General features: G+C 42.0%; 1 protein-coding gene and 1 non-coding gene across 3 annotated transcripts in view; both read left to right on the forward strand.

The window, feature by feature from the left end:
- The window catches only part of FAF1 (Fas associated factor 1), a 499,974-nt gene extending 480,142 nt beyond the window's left edge, over window positions 1-19,832 (forward strand). For both annotated transcript variants that reach the window (XM_027537300.1, XM_027537301.1), the window contains exon 19: window positions 17,707-19,832. In XM_027537300.1, the coding sequence (XP_027393101.1) occupies window positions 17,707-17,790 (84 nt within the window). In that variant the 3' untranslated portion in view covers window positions 17,791-19,832. The remainder of the gene's footprint in view (window positions 1-17,706) is intronic.
- Window positions 4,028-4,154, forward strand: LOC113890607. Its single transcript, XR_003510565.1, has one exon. It is a non-coding gene; the product is annotated as a small nucleolar RNA SNORA31 (small nucleolar RNA).
- Window positions 19,833-20,523: the final 691 nt, after the last annotated feature.

Here is a 20,523-nt window from a genome sequence, read left to right on the forward strand (position 1 = left end):
CATTAAACAAACACTTGAGTACTTCTTATATAGCATAAGACATTGGGAATACAGTAGTGAATAGCCTAAATAAAGTTTTTACCCTCATGGAACCAATTCTAGTGGAAATTTTAACTAGTTAAAAGTAGATGTTGGCTCTTGTGTAAGGATGCAGAATTTAGGCTTAGAGCTGTCAAATGGCTAACAAATTGGGTTGCTAATAAGTTGCAGATCAATGGCTCCAGCTAGGTCTTTTGAGTCCACATTTCTGTCTACATCATGCCACCCTAACCATGCCTGATCTCATCTGATTACATATTTCTGTGTTTTTCCCCTACTGTCTCAAACCTGTTGATTATTTGTATCAGAAAGGATCAGAGTAGTGGGAGCCTGGGAAGGGAAACCAGGTACTTGTTTTGAAGTACACAAGACGACAGGTTTATGGGAGTTAGAACTAAGATGACAGTGGTAGAGATGAGGAGGAGACAGAATCAGGAAGAAGCACAAATCGCTGAGATTTGGTGATTGTCTAACTATGTCAGGATAGGGATGATAGGAAGAAGGAGTTGTCAAAGGTGCTTAGAGGTACCATGTGCAGAATCAGAGAAGACTGATGAAGATGCAGGTTCGCTTTAGAATTTGTTAAGTCTGAGGTGCCAGGAGAAAGTCTAGGAGGTACTTTCTGATGAGGACAAAGAGATTTAAACTGAGACTGGCTCAATACCAAAACTGGCCCTGGCAGTAACTGGAGTGGATTTGAAGGAGATACGGGACAGAGAGACAGTATAAGGCAGTAGTTAAAAGATTGCATTCTGGAGTCCCAAGCTGATTCTCACCTCTGCATCTCCTAACTTTTTGATCTTTAGCAAATTACTTAACCTCTATGTAGCTCAATTTCCTCATCTATAAGAGAAGGATAATGCTAGTACCTACTTCACAGGGCTTTTGGAAAAATGCAATGAGATGATACTTATAAAGCACTAGCATCAGTATGTAGTAAATGCTCAGTATACCTAAGCCGTTGTGATGAAGTTGATGGCAAGGAACAGAAAGGATTTTGCTAACCCACAAAAAAATTGAGAGACCAAGTGATACCCTGTAAGAAAACCCATCATTGAATGCTCCTCGCCAGATCAAAAGGGGTACACAAAACAGTTTTTATATTTGAGGTGATTACAGCCATTTCATGAAAGTTGAATGGGATTCAAAACTTAATAAATCTGCCCTTGCCCCTTTCTAACTCATTTACAAAGTACTTGGAACAGTAGGGGATTATAACAATGAATAATGCCATTTATTTTATGCCACTTGTATGCACAATCAAGTAGATTAGTTATCTGAAAGATGCGTATCATCTCCATTTTACAGATGAGGATACAGAAGCTTAGAGAGCTTAAATTTCTCAAAGTTGCATAGTAAATGTCAATACCAGTATTTGATTCTAAAATCCAGGTTCTTTCCCTATACATGCTAAACATAAAATGCAGTGACTGTTAGGATTGTGTGTAGATAGGCTGATGTATTTAAACCTTTCCCAAATTAACTTACTTTGCCCCAGAACTTAATTTTATAAGGTCCTTATAAAGCACTATATCATTCAGTATCCAAAATCAAATAAATTTTTGAAGGCTGTACATACAATCCAATCTGGCTACATCCGGCCATAAATAAAAAATCATTAGTTCTGTGCTCAGTATTCCAGGTGCTTCTGCAGACACGCTTTGTTCACTTAAAGTCTGTATAATAACCCCATTGTAAATACAAACAACTGCAAATGTGTATATGCGCAGATTAACCTTTTCTAGACACTCCTTGTAATTTTCAAAGCCAGTGCTGGAGTTTTCCAGTGCAGTAGCTCATGCATCAACATACCAGTTCCCCTGGGCCTCACTGCGGTGCTCGTTACAGTTCCGGCTGCAGCCCTAGCCTACCTCACCTGGACCACACCCTGCTTTTTATCCAGAATCTAGCCCTGCAGGCTTTAGGTTTAGTGTCTGTGGCTGAATCCCAAACCTGAAGATTCTTGATATTTCCTAGTTTATTCCACTTTCCTTCCTTGTGTGAACAGGCCTTCCTCATGCATGCATTTTAGGCTGTGAGAACTGCAAAAAATCCTTATTTTATAGATGAGAAAAGCAAGATGCCGAGAAAAATATAATTTAATCAAGGCCTCGAAAAACCAAAGACACCAAAAACAGAAATGGTTAACCCAAGTTTACATAGTCAGGGAATTAGCGTAAGATATACTGATACTGAAGCTCAAGCTCCAGTATTTTGGTCATCTGATGCAAACAGCCAACTCATTGAAAAAGTCCCTGATGCTAGGAAAGATTGAGGGCAGAAAGAGAAGAGGGCATCAGTAGATGAGACAGCTGGATGGCTTCACCATTGCAATGGACATGAACTTGATGGTGAGGTACAGGGAGGCCTGGTGTGCTGCAGTTCATGGGGTCGCAAAGAGTTGGACACAATAACAACAATATACATTTTTTTTAAACAAAAAAAAGTTTGTACATATGAAATCTGAAATTATTTGGGATTATGTCTGATTCATTTGAATTTTCCCTAGTACAGTGCCTGGCACATACTAGTTTATTGTATCTGAAAGTCAGTAGAATGGTTCATTAGATTGTGGGAAACAGTCGTGTGTACTGGAATGAGACAAAGAAGAGAGAGCAACACAGAGTTAATGACACACTAGGACTGCGTCAGGTGCTTACCTTCCCTGTGCTCCCCTGCCGCCTTCTTCCGTACTGTAGCCCTTGACTGTTCTGAGTTGCAGTGGGCCGATTTCTTGCACATCCTGCCTGGATGCTGCATTCCTGTGAATACAGGGTAGTGCTGTGTTCACCATTCTATCCCAGTGCCCAGCATGATTTCTGACTTCATGGTAAACACTCAAGAAATATTTATCTAGTAAATAAATGAGAGAAAATAAAATACTCCTACCCATTCATGCATCTACTGTTTTTGTTTGGTTTTTGTATTTCTCATCTCACCAGGCTGAAACTCATGTGTAATTTATGGTATCCTCATGGTTGAGGAAGGCAAGAGAGGGACCACATTATAGTGGCATTCACTCTCACTTATTCCATTTTCCTCCCTCCACGTTCCTGTACACTTGCTCATTCACTCCCTTCTTCTCCCTCTCCTTTCTTTCTTTCCCTCTCCCTCTCTGGTTTTCTCCTGCTCCCCCTGCATAGTCATGGAAGCAGAACTTCGAAGCATGGAGTCTCTGGAATTCAAGAAGTCACCCATGTAGTTAAATTTTTAGTGGTTTTTTTGTTTTGTTTTGTTTTTACTTTTCCCCCATGTTTGTTTGTTTTTTCCTAAAGTATAGTTGATTTAGATTGTTGTATTAGTTTCAGGTGTACAGCAAAGTGATTCAGACATACAGATATACATATGCATATGTTCTTTTTCAGATTCTTTTCCACTATAGGTTATTACAAGATATTGAATGTAATCTCCTGTGCAGTATACTAGGTCCTTCTTATTTATCTATGTTACATATAATAGTATATATCTGTTAGTCCCAAACTCCTGATTTATCCCTCCCACACACCCCCCTTCCCCTTTGGTAACCATAAGATTGTTTCCTATATCTGTGAGTCTATTTTTGTTTTGTAAATAAGTTCATTTGTATCATTTTTTTTTATATTCTACAACTAAGTGGTATCATATAACATGTGGCTTTCTCTGTCTGACTTACTTCATTTAGTATGATAATCTCTGGGTCTATCCGTGTTGCTATAAATGGCACTGTTTCATTCTTTTTATGGCTGAGTAGTATTCCACTGTGTATATATACCACACCTTATTTATCCATCTGTCAAATGGACACAAATTGCTTCCATGTCTTGCTGTTGTAAATAGTGCCGCTGTGAACATCAGGATGCATGTATCTTTTCAAATTAGAGTTTTCCTCTTTTCCAGATATATGCCCAGGAGTGGGATTTCTGAGTCATATGATAACTCTATTTTTAGCTTTTTAAGGAACCTCCGACAAGAACCTACAATATGTTGCCTACAAGAGACCCATTTTAATGCATCTATTTGACAGACCTGAAGCAGTTACTGTCTGCTAAGGTTTACACTACAGATGGAAGAAAAACATTCTCGCGCTTTCTGCCTGTCTGATTGTGGCAACCCAGATTGAATGGGGGAACACAGGGGGAAAAAAAAAAGAGAGACCCATTTTAGGGCAAAGGATGTTCGTGCCAAGTCGTTGCAGTTGTATCCAACTCTGTGTGACCCTATGGACTGCAGCCTGCCAGGCTTCTCTGTCAGTGGGATTCTCCAGGCAAGAATACTGGGGTGGGTTGCCATACCCTCCTCCAGGGGAGCTTCCCAGACCAGAGATCAAACCTGCATCTCTTATGTCTCCTATATTGGCAGGCTGGTTCTTACCACTAGCGCCATACACATAGATTAAAAATGAAGAGATGGAAAAAATATTTCAGGTGTTTTTTTAACAGTCAGCCTCTTATTTTGACATCTCCAGTAGGGTAGTCTCAGATGAATGGAATGTAGTGGAAAGGAAACTGAGCTGGGAGCCATGTATCCTGGAACAGAATTTTTACTCTTCCAGCCATTTGTTGTATGATCTCAAGGAAGGTACTTACTAGAGAAGTAAGTTCTGGGTCCTGTTTTCCTCATCTGAAATATGAAGAGATTAAAATAAGTGCTTTCTTAATCTTCTGTCAGCTCTGATACTATGTGATTCTATAATTAAATGACCTGGATATAGATAATACCTGTTGACAACTCTCTTCTGAAAATTAAAACAAAACCATTGGCTTCCCAGTCCTGCTGGCTTTATTTAAGATCATCTTCTCTTACTCCTTTTATATGAGAATGTCTCTGTCCCAGGCAGTTTATGGGGACTTAAGCTTTTATTTACTGTACTTGGCAGTTCTTATAAGCCGGGGCTTTGACAATATTTCACATTTATTTATCTGAGCCAGAGCTTAGGATCAGGTGGCAGTTAAGTCACTTAAGGTTATTCACATGCATTGAAAATGTTGCTTAATAATTCAGAACCAGTTTTCTCTGTTTAGAGTATTAAGATTTTTTAAATCCTTCTAATTATCCAATTCCAACAGCAGTTTAAATAGGCAGGGAAAAATCTGTCCCTTCTGAAAGGGCAATAGATGCAAACTTATTTTCATTCCCTTTGTCTATGCAGCAGGGCTAACTGAGGCAAGGGCCAGAGAGAATCCAGAGCTAGAGGACTTGCCTGGGTGACCTTCTGGTGGCATCACTGGCAGGGTCTCCCTGCCATAGGCGTGGGTCTAAGGGAAGAGGTCTAGGGATGTGGCTTCTTTTGATTTTGGATTGGTGGAGGCTTTAGTGGATAGTGGGGAGCCTCCATTCAGTCATTCAATAGGTCTGTCTGTCAGCCAACAGTTGTTGAATTCACACTGTTTCCAGTAGTCTACTAGGCCCTGGGGATAGAAAGTCAGTAAAACCCTCAGAATATGCCCTCAGAATTCAATATAACTGGAGAGACTGACTCATAGACAATTGCAATATAGCTTAAGAGACAGAACAGACAGATAACTTAGTCTGAGACAGGAGCTGATCCTTTGGGGTAGGTCCTTCAGAAATGGGTTGGTCAAAGTATGCTGCTGCTGCTAAGTCGCTTCAGTCATGTCCAACTCTGTGCGACCCCATAGACAGCAGCCTACCAGGCTCCCCCATCTGGTCAAAGTATAGGAGTACTGTTTTAACAGAGGACAAGGTTGGCATTACCTGTACCTGTTTTCCAGTTTAAACACTAACCTTGAGTCTGCCAGCAGACCCTTTAAGCCACCTAGTCTGAGAAACCTAAGGGGAAACAAAAGTATTAGTTAAGCAAGTGTGAATTCATCAGGTGCAGGGTAGTGGAATAGGAATATGAAGGAGAGACCTCAGTGAACATATATGGCCCTTTTGTCAACAGGAGCCATGACCCCGCGAATGGGAGAAGACACTCTGTCACTTAGACCTGGTTTCATGAGAGAAGTAGCAGTTAAGCTGAGCTTTGAAGGATGTTTTCAACATGTGAAACTGGGGAGAAAGGATGGTCCACTAGTGCGAACAACATAAACAAAGGTTCAGGGAAGAGAAGCAGAAGCTATAAATGGGGAATAGCAAACTGCTCTGGTTGACCAGGGCATAACATCTTTGAAGGGATGGTATTTAGAGATCAAAATAGTAAAGAATGTTGGGGCCAAGCCACCACCACCCTTTCAAAAAGTTTAGGCCCAGATTCTACTTCTTGATATTTTTTTCAAAAGAAAATAGAATAGATGTCTATTTTGCAACTTACTCCTAAAATATCATTAATAAAGTCTTGCCCTGTATTTTTTAGTATTCCATAATGTCCATTCCCTGGTTTGGTCATTTATTCAACAAGCAGTTATTGAGAGCATATAATATACCAGATTCTTTGCTGGATGTTGGAGATACAGAAGCCAGAAACAGTCCTACCTTTTAAGTTATTCAGTCTTAAACAGGAAATGTTTGTGTGAAGACAAGCTGTGATGATGCTCATCACAGGCCTGTAAGATGCTGCATCAGATGTCAGCGTCAAGCGAGGAGAAGGAAAGGTAACTTGTTCAAGCTCACACAGGTATGCTAAGGTTAGTAGTGAAGTTTGTAGTCACTAAGAGGGTATTCGTTCTGTTCTCTTCTCCTCTACTCTGAGGCCTGACTCACCCTCTGTGGACTTCGGAACTGAAGCGATAGGAAATGAACATGAAGAAAGTTCTGGCCAGGTAAAATGCGTATCTCCAGCCACCTTCAATTGCTTATCTCCACTCTCTTAACATCTTCCCTCCTAAATACTTTTGTTTCTCATCAGAGTACTTTTCCTTAAATCCATGAGTTTGGGAGCTGGTATAAGTTTGGTGCAGTAGAAACACCCACTGTACCAGCCTTCAAAGAAAACACCTGCTCTCTTCATGATTCTTGCCTTCCAGTTTCATAAGCTTTGGGCAGATGAAATGTAATATCAAAATAGCTCAGAGAGAGCCTTGGTAACATTTAAGATATTGAACGTGCTGCATCTGGTAACTAGAAAATTTAATGATCTCCTGCTGTTTTGGTAATTGGATAAGTAAATACATCAGAATAAATCACACCAGCGAGTCTTTTGTATGTCGTTAGGGACTCAACTCTTTTAACTCCTGTTCAAAGCTCCAGCTCTTGAGCTGTGTTGGCGTGCAGAGTTAACGCACACACCGGCGCACATGGCTCTGCTTGAGTATTAAAATGCATTCAAAGTGCTTACATTCTCCCCAGCCACTCTGCCTGAAGAGTGCTTCTAGTATGCTATTCCAGGCCTCTGTAAAGCCTGAGAGAAAAAATTTTCCAAGAAGTTTAAACATAATATGGCATTTGAGCCCCTTACAGTCTGTCTCCAAACTGTCTTTCCAGCCATTCCTTCCACTATTGGCATGCTATGAGCCTTGCCAGGAAACTTACCCATTTACAAATTGGGGGAAATGAGGTCAAAGCAAAAAGGAACTATCCTGTTGTCGTATGGAATCTTGTAGGAGTTTTAAGTAGGAGGGAGATGGACTCAGATATTTTGTTCAACTCTCTTTCAAGTGACAGGAGAAACCCAGAGAAATGGTCTGTGAGAGCTTATTAGGTATTGAATGATACTGTCATTACAGGTGAGAAATTTGGGTCTTCTGGAGGTCCATTGACTTACTCAAGAGCACTCATGCAGAGTGAAGATTCAAAACCCACCAGACCTTTTTCTTACTGCCTCCCTAATTAGCACTTAATCCATGTCTACTAAAGAACAATAATCAGAGTTTCTATGAGAGTATTTAAGCCGAAGTAGCAGTTCTAACGGAGAAGGCAATGGCACCCCACTCCTGTACTCTTGCCTGGAAAATCCCATGGGCAGAGGAGCCTAGTGGGCTGCAGTCCATGGGGTGGCTAAGAGTCGGACACGACTGAACGACTTCACTTTCACTTTTCACTTTCATGCATTGGAGAAGGAAATGGCAACCCACTGCAGTGTTCTTGCCTGGAGAATCCCAGGGACGGGGGAGCCTGGTGGGCTGCCACCTATGGGGTCGCACAGAGTCGGACACGACTGAAGTGACTTAACCTTAGCAGTTCTAAATCTAAACAGTTAACAGGTTTCTCTCCTTTCATTTGTCTTAGTGCGGTGTTGTGGACTCATCTTTTATCAGAGGCAAACTCTCTGAGCTTCTATTCCAGGAGCTTTTTATGCAAGATCCTGGCTGCCTTCCATGATATGGGCCTCTGAAAGTGAGGCATGTCCCCTCCCTCAATGTTTCCCAGACTGTTTCAGATCAGAACATGCATTGCAAATATTTGTGCACCTCATTGCGGATAATCACACCAGGTGCTCAGGGTCAAAGGTGACCCACCCCTCAGGATCCTGGCTGCTTTGAGGAATGAGACCCATTTCCTGGTACACCTGTAACCCACACCAGCAAGGCTGAGTGGCTCTGGCTTTCTCTTGCCACACTCCAGAATCCTCATTAATGAATTTGCCTATACCCTGTTTATTAAGCTTTCAGAAACAGTGAGCTTGCAAACCACTCTGTAAAGTAGGACTTCCTTTTAGTTACTTGAAATTGTGTCTTCCAGAGCCCAGGAGAGACAGGACTAATCTTGGGCTTCCCAGGGTGAGGAGGCATGCCTCTTCTATTTTTTTAATGTTTTTTATATTCATTCTGCCAATTTGGATCTTCTTGTGTTTCTAGACTAAAGAGGCTTTCCCCTCCACAACCCACCCCCCACCTCTCCTGATAGAAGTCCCTCTGTTCCCTCTGGGTCTTCCCCACTACCCTTTAATACAGTGACCAGGCCACTCTCACCTTATGAGATGGACTGCATTCTGCCTGTGGAGTATGTGTCTTTCTCAAAAAACCTGCTTTAAACTTAAAAAAAAAAAAAGTGTAGTGACCAAAACCACCATCAGGGATAGCAGTGCAAGGAGAGGATCACATTTTTTGTTTTGATGCCTAGGATCTCCCTGACAGTGTACCAAATTTGAGGTCATTTTGTTACTGAGAACACTTTAGAATTGGTATCCTCATTAAACAGCCTGTCTAAAGGCATAGGCTGGGAATGAAGAATCCAGATTTGGTCCCACATCTGCTGAGAGTGCTGAGTAACCTTGGGTAAGTTCTTTCCACTCACTGGGCTTTTCTTTCCCCATCTATTACAGAGATGGACTCCTAAAGGCCCTCCAGCTTTAACAATCACTAGGTCTGTGATAATTGAGGAGCTATGAATGAAATTTGCCCAAGTGCCTGAGTTGGTAATATACTCCGTTGTGGGGAAATTTATGCTTCAGTTACACAAAGGGGATAGTCTTTCCAAGCAAAAGGCAAAGAATAAATAGTGCATTGTATGACTACAGTACTAGGAATACCTAATGTGGTGGTTAAGAAAACAGACTTTGGAACCAGACCTAGTTTTAAATCCTTGCTCGGTTACTTCCCACCTGTGCAATCTTAGGCAGGTTATATAAACTCTTTGAGCTTCTATTCCTCATTTTAAAGTGGAGGTAATAGTACCTCCCTCATGGGGTTGTGTAGTACTTATAAAGTACTTGGTACAATTAGCACCTAGTAAGCTCCCATAAATGTTAACTGTTGTTATCATTATACTATAAAAAAAAAAACCAACAACACCACATAGGGCAGCCTAGACCTTAGTTTTCTCTCCCTTTGTTCTTCCTTTAACTTTTCTTTCTTTCTCTCTTCTTCCCACCTGAAAACACTGATAAGATGTCCTATAGGCACTCCTGTGCTCAGCAGCCACAGAAGACCACCCACCCTCACTTCTAGCACCGCAGTTGTTCTACCACACAACTGGGAAGAGTAGCACCTCTCACTCTTTCCTGGAAATCCTCACCCCACTGCCACTCTTTTCTGTGATCCTGTGAGACAGATTGGTCCAGAAACTATACTGGAAGCTGGCATGTAAATAAGCCATAGTGAAGCCCCAGCCCCATAGTGCAACCATTCCAGAATGGAAGTTCTTTTTGCTTTACCACCTGCAGCAAATGTAGAGGAGAATTTGCTAGGAGCTACAACTGGTGTTGTGGATGATGTTGATGGTCAGTCCCTTATGTTTGCAAAAGACTTTACAGTTACCAAAGCCTTTTCATACCCTGATCAGCACAGGACCAGCAGATTGGGTCTTAAGTTCTTCCTCTGATACTTTGTGTGTATAACTGCCCTCTTTAAGGATTCCCAGCTCATCAAAAGGTGTTTAAAGAAAATGGACAATTAGCTGTTAGGACCAAGTTGATAGTAACAAAAGGTAGCTTGTTTTCCTGTGGGGAACAACAAAGTCTGTGCCACAACAGGGACATGAGCCAGGACAGCTGCAGAATGCCTGCTTTCTTTATGGCCAAGAAAAGCCATTTAGTCACATTAGCTGTCCCCTGTTTAGAAGAAGGATCAGAACTTAAAAGGAGGTGAAGTACAGTGCATCAGATACAGGCTAGAAGCTCACAAACCTGGGTGCAAATTCCAGCATTATCTTTCCTACTTACCTGTGTAATCTTGGGCAAGTCCCTTAACCGTTTTTGACCTCAGAGAATTCATTATAAATAAGAATAACAGGAGTACTGATCTCATAGGATTGTTGTGACCATTTAATTAGATAATATATAGAACAGCTAGTATAGTGCCTGACACTTTGCCAAATAAATGGTAAATTTTTTGATAGTGATGACATTGACAATTATTTTTTAAACTTGTAATATTTAATATGCATATTTTTAATAGAGTAAGTAACAGAACATGTTGGGGGCTTCCAGGTGGCGCTAGTGGTAAAAAACTCGCCTGCCAATGCAGGAAACACAAGAGATGTGAGTTTAATCCCTGGGTTGGGAAGATCTGGAGGAGGAAATGGCAACGCACTCCAGTATTCTTGCCTGGGAAATCCCATGGACAGAGGAGCTTGGCAGGCTGCAGTTCATGGGGTCGCAGAGAGTTGGACGTGACTGAGCACACATACACAGCTAACAGAATATGTTACTCATAGCTTACCAGAAAGACAAGTTGTTCTCCAAGTTCAAAGTAAATGCTAATTTTGAACAAAACCAAGGGTAGATGTATTCAGTTTTACTAAATATAATATGGGGATTTACATATGTGGCCTTTGTGCTACCTCATGGAGTAGAAGGAGCTCAGGATTTAGAGTGAGAAGACCTGAGCTCCACCAGTTTCTAGCTGTATGACCACGTGCAAGTAATGTCCCTGTTTGAACTTTGGTGTTCTCATCTGTGAAAATGAGGATAAATTAGTCCAGTCTCTTAGGATTGCTCTAAGGTTTAGACAATATATGTTACGGTAGTTGGAGAGCTTGTTATCACTGAATAATGTTCCATTGTCTGGATATTCCAATCTGTTTACCTATTCACCTACTACAGAACGTCTTGGTTCTTTCCAAGTTTTGGCAGTTGTGAATAAAGGTGCTTATTAAACATCTGTGTGCAGATTTTGGTGTGGACCTTAGGTTTTTAGCTTCTTTGGGTAAATACCATGGAGTGCCGTTACAGAACTATAGTAAGAATATGATTAATTTGGTAAGAAACCATCAAACTGTCTTCAAAGTGGCTCTGCCATTTTGCATTCCCCCAGCAGATGAGTGTCAGCATCTGGTGTTGTCAGTGTTCTGGATTTGGGCCGTTCTAATAGGTGTGTGGTGGTATCTCATGGTTTTCATTTGCATTTCCCTGATGGCATATGCTGTTGGAGAAGCATATTTTCATGTGTTTATTTGCCATCTGTCAATCTTCTTTACTGAGGTATCTGTAAGGTTCTGGGCCCATTTTTTAACTGAGTTGTTCATTTTCTTATTGTTGAGTTTTAAGAGTTCTTTGTATATTTTGGATAATAGCTCTTTATCAGTTGTGTCTTTTGCAAATATTTTCCCCTGGTCTCTGTCTTGTCTTTTCATTCTCTTGACAGTGTCTTTTGCAAAGTTTTTAATTTTAATGAAGTTTAGCTTATCAATTATTTCTTTCATGAATTGTCTTTGGTGTTGTATCCCAAAAGCCATCACCATACCCAAGGTCATTTAGATTTTCTCCTGTGTTATCTTCTAGGAATTTTATAGATTTGTGTTTTACATTTAAGTTCACAGTCCATTTCAAGTTAATTTTTGTGAAGGCTGTAATGTCTGTGCATCTAGATTCATTTTTTGCTTGCAGATGTTCAGTTTCAAAACCAATTGTTGAACTTAGCATTTTTTTCTAAATGTAAAAATATTAGATCCAGACTTGCCTTTATTCAATTTTAAAATAAAAGCGTACCTCAGGAAAGCTAAATAAAACATAAAAGATTAATAATACCAACCCTACCAGATTTTGATTTAATGTTTGTGTAAATATCTTACAGACTATAAAGTACTGTTCATATATTGCAGTTACTATTATTTTTAGTATTACTCAGCTCCTACTCTCAGGTAGCTCCCAGCCTAGTAGTAGTGTTATATTTCTGCTCAGGCATTTTTTGTTAAGTGAGAAGCAAAATAGTGTGACTAGAAAGAACCTCAAATCAGAAGTCAGAAACAGGTGGAGCACTGTATCTGTTTTATCAACCATGTGATCTGGGCCATGTCACTTAACCTCTCTGAGCCTCAGGTTGCCCACAGAGAAGTGAAGGGCTTGGACCATTTGGCATTTAAGGAGCTTTCCCACTCTAACATTGTAGGACTCACTCAATATGGCCTAAGGATGAGAAACTGTCATATTGATTCACATTTTTCTCAGCAGCAATGTTATACTTTTTCAGGAAAAAAAAAAGCCCAGGGAAATAATAGAAGTACAATATACATGAAAGCTCAAACTGCTGAGAAAAGTGACCTAGAAAAGAATAACTCTCTTTGGCAGAAAGCATGTCTCATTTTTGTTAACATAAACAAAAGCCAGTTTGCTAAAATGTAAACTTAATGAGAATTTTTTTTTCAGGTTTCTTAAATATAATGAATAAAGTATCAAGAAGGTTGACTTTCCTTTTCTAACCTAGACAAAGTCAGACCATACTTCTTATCTGAGAATGGCCCCTCCTCCCCCAGAAGGTCCCAAAGGGAGGGTTTCTCTGTTGATTTAGAAAGTCAATAATTCAGTAAAATCCCAAGTAAATGGCAGGACATAAGCTCAGATTGCATTTTTGTATTCGTATTTTATAAACATTTCAGGATTTTTTCCTTGACCCTTGACCTTTTGCCATTCTTAAAGTGAAGATCTTATATCCTAGAAGCTTGGTTAGAAACAACCTCAGGGTCATGTCATCCAACTTCTTCTCTCTGTGTGGACTCTATGCTTAGCAGCACCTCTGGCAAAATAGTCCAATAGTTAAACATATGGATTCCAAAGCTAAATTGCCTTGACTCACATTCTGGCTCTGCCCTTAACAACTTTGAGAACTTAAGCAAGTGTTAATATGTTCCATGGCTCAGTTTCCTCATCTGTAAAATAGAAATAACAATTGTGCCTATGTCAGAGGGTTATTATGAAAATTAAATTGTTTTATAAATGTTAAGTGCTTAGAATGTGGCTGGTACAAATTAAATGCTCAATAAATGTTAGCTTTATCATCATGATCTTCTTCTTCCTCAAATAAGCCCCTCTTTGAACACTTCCCTTCCCCTCCCAACCCCTGTATTGTCCCAGGGCAGCCTGTCAACATGTAGGCCAGTGTCACTCTGGTTATCCTTAGCTTTGGAGTCAGGCAGACTTGAGTTTTAAACCTTATTCAATCTGCAACCTTGGGTAAGATAACCCATGATATCTTCAACTTTAAAATGGTAATAATAATACATACTTTGTTTGGCTATTTTGAGGACTACTTCAAAAGCATTTTATATGAAGTATTTAGCATGGTTCCAGCTACACTGTAGGCACTGAATATGATTAGCCCTTGAACAACCCACGTTGTTCCCTTATAGGTTGAACCCTACACAGGTTCCCTTATAGGCAGATTTTTTTTCTCAGTAGCAAATACTACCGGAGAAGGCAATGGCACCCCACTCCAGTACTCTTGCCTGGAAAATCCCATGGACGGAGGAGCCTGGTAGGCCGCAGTCCATGGGATCACTAAGAGTCAGACTCGACTGAACGACTTCACTTTCACTTTTCACTTTCATGCATTGGAGAAGGAAATGGCAACCCACTCCAGTGTTTTTGCCTGGAGAATCCCAGGGACGGGGGAGCCTGGTGGGCTGTCATCTATGGGGTCGCACAGAGTCGGACACGACTGAAGTGACTTAGCAGCAGCCACGGCAAATACTACAGTAATATGCCATTCTCATATTCTCACGATCTCAGTTTTATCGTGGATGCAGAACCCACATAAAGAGGAACCACAGATATGGAGGAACTGCATACATGAAGGGACGACTACAAGTTACTATGTGACTTTCCACTGCTTAGAAAGGTGATGCCCCTAACCCCCAGGTTGTTCAAGGGTCGACTGGAATGATAATTGCTACTATGATGATGATGACAAAAGAAAAACAAAAAGACAATTACAGAACAAGAGGGGAATGAAGAAAGATGAAAGAAAAGTAGTGGCCACACCAGCACCTGCTGCTCTATTAAAAAGTATTTTCTGACCAGCTGAGTTCTGCTCCCCTACAATTTCACCTCATCATTGCCATCTCTGTTCACTGGAGTTGCAGAGAACACATCTGCTCTGTTTGCCTGGCTTACTTGCCAGCCCTGCAGATGTTCAAAGAGGGCACACAGCCCCCTCCCTGCCCCTACAGCAGCAAGAAGACATACCCCATTTTTCAGACGTGTGTTAGAAAACATGGTTTTTAGATTCCTCCCTAACAGGAGGTCCCTCCAGCACACTCCCTATCCTTCTTGAATGGGGCCCAGAACACTGCAGGATCATTTCACAGTATGGCCACACTCTTGCTGGGGAAAGGCATGGCACCCTGCATCTCGCTAGGTTCCGTACAGTACAGTCTTTCTGTCTACTCCAGGCAGATGAGAATGGAAACGAAATTGTCCTTGTTCACTTCAAATTTCTGTCTGAAATGACCTTCAGAGAACAAAATTGCTTGTGATACGGGGCACCAGAAGGAGCAGTCCCAACACAACCACATTTAATGTGAGCAGTCTTTTGGTGGCACAGCCCTGCTGACGGGATTCTCCAAGTATTGAGACATTGATCTATCAGAGAGAAGGGAGCCCTTCTGCTGAGCAACAAGATGGAAGTAAGAGAGAGAGCCTAGTGCAGGCCTGAGCTCCAGAAGACTTTGGAGAAAGAGCTCCAGCTAAAGTTAGGCAGATCCAGTCCCCACCCAAGGCAGTGCTCCAGCTAGTAATGGCTGCTACCAGCTGAGCACTTACTGGTTCAGTCTCTGTACCAGAGCCTTCATCACCATTATTCCATTTAACTAGCACAACAACCTATAAAAGAGAATTTTACTATTCCCATCTTAGAGGTGGGAAAACTGAGACCCTTGGGTTGTATTATTTCTTCAAGGTCATATAAGTAGTAAGTAACAGAGCTAGAGTTTGAATCTGTTACCTCACTGTTTTTAACTACTGTACTGTATAGACAGACCCTCACTAACTATGTGGCCTTAAACAAGTGGCAGCCATGCTGAGCCTCAATTCTGTCATCTCCATCTTACCTTGCCTAGTTTTTTAGGGATTAAATGAAATAACATATTTAAAGTGCTCTACATGTAGTAGGTGTTCAAGAAATTACAGTTTTCTCCTTCTCAAATCCCAGTTCTCCCACTTAAACTGACTGGGAAAAATCACTCAACTTTTATCAGACACAGTGAAAACTGGGTGTGTTTTCCAAACATCTAACCTTGTATATCGATAATATGGCCTCGAGGCTCCAATCTCCCAGCCTCTTTTGCTTCTTAGCCTAACTTTCTGCTGGTATGCACAGCTCTAGCAGTATTATGATTTTGGTTTCTCCCAGAAAACATCATATTTATGAACCACAAATAACAAAGTAGAAGATGCCGGAAGAGCTCTGGCTTGTTAATTAAGAACAATAGCAGAAGCAGCTGGGCAGAAAATGCCAACGAGTCAGAAGCAGAGGCAGCATAGCTCTGTTTGTTGACAGAAGCCGGCGCAGTGTTGTACGTTAATTGGGGAAGTGGGTAAACATTTGCCTGCAGCTTGCCCCCCCTCCCCACCCCACCCTACCCCCTGTGCATTGGAAGACAGACAGCAGGCTAGGCTCTCCCCACCACCTTGTCTGCCCATCTGCCCAGAGCCCAAGAGATATCAGTAGAGCAGCCTTGCAATGGGTTCCTTGTAAGCAGAGAGGATTCTGGAGGCGGATGTGTCTCCTTAATGACCCTCCTGGGCATACCAGATTTCCATCTGGATACAGTCAAAGATAGTATTCCCTTCTTCAGTTCACCAGCCTGCCTGTGACACTTAGGCCCCCAGGGTGTCCTCTCCCCATCATCTTGGAGAAGACAGCAGAGCCATCTCATTAGGTGTGGCTTGAGTTGAGCAGAGGACAAGATTGCCTGTCTCAGGTGCTGTAGTCTTTGCCCAGGGGCCCAGAGCTCCTGTACACAAATCTGACTGAGCAGACTGCCCAGCCTCCCGTCACACACACTTGGAGCTGTCCGTTTATCTGTGTGTCCATCATCCACCCTTATAGTTACTCACATATATGGCAGCCATCACTGAATACCTGCTCTGTGCCAGGCACTGTGCTAATTATGTTTTTCTTCACTTAATCCTCATATCAGTCCTACAGGGTTGATATTAACTCCAAAGCCACAGAGCTAATAGCTACGCAGTTGTGATTTAAACCAGAATCTTTCTGGAGTCACGGCCCATTGTCCATATCGCTAGACTAGTATTAGTATGTCTCAGCTTTTTAAAATTCATGTTCCCTTTAGGAAAGTTTGAGGTTTTTTTTTCTTTCACTCTTGGATTCAGAAAGTCTCCACATCACATCCTTGCCGGTGACCAAGGAAGACATAAACGTAATATAGGGTTTGATTTGGGATATGATTAACATACCCCAATGAGCCAAGAAGACTCTGTCTAGCTTTATTCTCTGTACTAGTTCATATTATAAAATAATTTTTACTTCTAAAATATAAAGTCATATTATGGCATCAACTCCCTCCTTTTTTTGGAACTAAATATCTTCACCAATGCCACCAACAGGGAGACTGATATGCCTCCCTAGGGAGCCTCTCCTCAGTAGGGGAGATGCTCGTCTCTGGGCTCCATGGGGTGGGCACCGTATAGTCTCTGCTGCAGGTGTGTTCAGCAGGAAGATCAGCCCCAAAAGCTTAGCTCTCTCCCACCAAACAGAAAAGGTTCTCCCTGCTGTCCAGAGTTAAACAAGTGCATGTCCTCTGGAATGCCGATCAGTTTTTAACCAGCACCCTTTCCTAAGGCCCTCCTGCTCTGCTGTCCCAGCTGAGCTGTGGGTCTCCACCTGCCCAGGAAGAGATTCCAGCTTGAACGTACATCCTGAGGTCAAATGCTAGTTCTTCCACTAAACTATGAGACTTGGCCTCTCTGAGCTCTGGTTTCCTTGGTTATAAAATGGGGACAACACCTACCTCACAGGGTTATTTTGAGAATCAGATGAAAATAGTAGGTGTGAAAATGCTCGTGCTGGTACATAGTAGGCTCAGAATCAGAGTTCAGGACAGGACCTGAATGCCGAGAGAGAAAATAGTGCTGCTTCCCGTCTTTTGAGTATATATTTTCTTTCTTTTTAGGTAACCCAGCTGGACCCAAATAAGTCATTATTGGAGGTAAAGTTGTTCCCTCAAGAAACCCTTTTCCTTGAAGCAAAAGAGTGAACATGGCTCAGCGGTGGAACCAGCCATTCCTTGACAAGCCAGAGGCCTGCATCAAGAGGAGGGCTCCTCATCAACCCATTTACACGCTAGTCTCACTCAACTCAATGTCACACTTCTGCCTCTTGCAAGATTGCTGGAAAAAAGTAATAATAAACATAGCTACTTAAAATTTCCCATCCGCGAGTATATGTTCCCAATCCTCATTGTAGAGAATTACAACTCTTCCACCCTGACCCCTTCACCTCACCTTTGTTCAATGACTAATGCGCTGTTAAAGTGTGAGTGATCATGCAGTAGGATTTTTACCTCTCCCTGCCCATCTTCCCCACACAGGGTCGGGGACCATTCTGCCTGACCTGCGACACCAGGCTGCTGTGTATTTGATATGTCTCATTGAGCCAGGGCTCATACACCCCTGCCTTTTTCTTTTCATGACTGGATTTCTACTTTGTCACCTAATTTTAAGAGGCAGGGGGATAAAGTCAAATGGGACTTCTTGGCATGGAGATTAAACATTGTTGTAGGAAAACAAAAGGCATATCATTTTTTTTGATACTTCCTGACTCCTTTGCTAAGATGTAAGGTGTTTGAGGACTGCATCTGACATATAGCAAGATATTTATTTATTGCTGCTGCCTTGGGGTCCCCAGGTTCCATCTGGGAGTTATTTGCTGTCCCATTACAGTGTGAGAAACTGTTTAAGCTCACGATGTGAATGTTGAGATAGTGTGAAGAGGACCAGTGCCAGGACTTCAGTGCCTGGCCCAGCTGCAGAAAGCTGCTGTTAGGTTTGCACTTGGGCAGGTAGAACCTCATGGGTACCAGCTCCCAGGTTGCTGGTCCGTCAGTGTACACTGAATGCAATTCTCTCTCGCTCTTTTCTCCCTCTACTCCATCACATATTTGGACCTTGTCACTTGGTGTTTTAAGCACCTTGACTGTCGCCAAAATCCGATCAGCCACCCCGTGGACTCTGAGCCCAGCTGTAATAAGGAACCTGCCCCACTGTTTCACTGTTTTAATGTTTCAGTATTAGATGGTAGACTCCTATCTCAAATGAAAGGGATCTCATTCTGTGGCTGAAAATTCTGATTTCATATATTTAAGAGAGCAAACCTGAGGGCTCAGCTCAGAAGACATGTATTGCCTGAACTTACCTATAATAATTTGGGATGATTTAGTAAATGTGGATTATTAATAATCTATGGATTTGGGGTTGGGAATTTAGTTCTTGCAAGAACTGTTTATACTTTCACCACCAGTGATTTATTTTCAGTCTTGAAATGTTTTTCCGTATCTGTTTTTACATCACCTGTGGTCTCTATCCTAGGGTTTGGGATCCTGATTTGACATTTTGTACATGCCCAGAAGAGTCTTAAGTGCTGGGTTTGTCCCCCTGACCCAAACCAAGGGGTTCTCAGGAGACTCTTAACAACAGCCTGAGATATGCCTGGTCATTTTCCCTCTGCCCAGAAATGGGCATTGGCCAGGAAAATTCCACCTTGTGTCTTTTCTCTGACACGCAAACCAGGGACTTCCCCTGAACAGTCTCTTAAGAGAAGTGTGTTCCTAACAGACTAATGCTACATCTGCCTGTGTACAGGCCTTCTCTGGCCCCAGGGGTCTCTTAAGGGAGGCTGTAAGGAAAAGAGACCCAAACCGGAGTAGTTCAACCTGAGCACTTCCTCTCCAGCTCCACTCCCACCTTCCTAAACTGATGGCCCCACAAGACGATCATTTCCAATGCTACAGATGTACTTGGACGCCAGCTCTTCTTTCTCCAGGGAGCCCATGTTCTGTAGCTGCTGTGGAGAAGCAACAGCCCTGAACCCAGGCCACACTCAGGACCAGCAGCAATGGTGTGGGTGGGGACTGGAGGGAGGCGACTCTTGAGTTCACTCTCATATCTGACCTGTTCCATCTAATTTGGGTTTGACTGCATCATATTGTTCCCCTCTATCACCTTCACTTCTGTATTCCAATAATATAGACTTTACTCTGAAACCGATTTCATAAAAGTTATTAAATGCTACTTGAACCTGTATGAAGTTTACACACCCTTTTTCAACCCTGCCTTGAAAAGTTCTTGCTCGGTCTCATGAAAGCCTATCGTATTGGTCCCTCTGCTAGGAGACACCCCAGCTAGTTATCACTGTCCACTCATGCCGTTCTGTTCTACTGAGCTTTAGAACAGGAGGCCAGAGAAATGTTATGTCCTTTCTTACAAACACAACATTAAAATGACATGTAAAGTTAGGATCCAAGAAAAACATTAAATGACTTACTGTCCCCACAGAAAGAGCATTGTCCTTTGTAATTCTTCCTCCTGTCCTTGGCTTTACTGCTTCCTTGGGCTTTACATCCCAGCCTCCGGACACAGAAATGTGTTGGTCAGAACACGTGCTCTGTGTTCTTGCCCATCTGTCCAGAGTATCATTCCAGGGCTGCAGTCATCCCTGCCTCAATCCAGTTCATTCCTTTGTATTTCTTGGATTATCACTTGTATGTTTGGAGAAATTGTTTGAAGGTTTAAGGAAGTATTGCCAGTTTCCTGCTGCCTCTCAGAAGGTGCAGCTTGGGGGAGTTTGCTGGTTTACAATGGTGTCGTGCTTGGGCATCACTAGTTTTTTGGGACACACAGGTGTTCATTTTTGAATTGCAAGCATCCAAGTTCTGAGTTCTTTTATGGAGTCTTTCCTTTTCAGTGTAAGAGAAGAGGATTCAGGTTTTTAT

This window comes from Bos indicus x Bos taurus, chromosome 3 (assembly GCF_003369695.1).
Source record: "Bos indicus x Bos taurus breed Angus x Brahman F1 hybrid chromosome 3, Bos_hybrid_MaternalHap_v2.0, whole genome shotgun sequence".
Taxonomy (NCBI): Eukaryota; Metazoa; Chordata; class Mammalia; order Artiodactyla; family Bovidae; genus Bos; species Bos indicus x Bos taurus.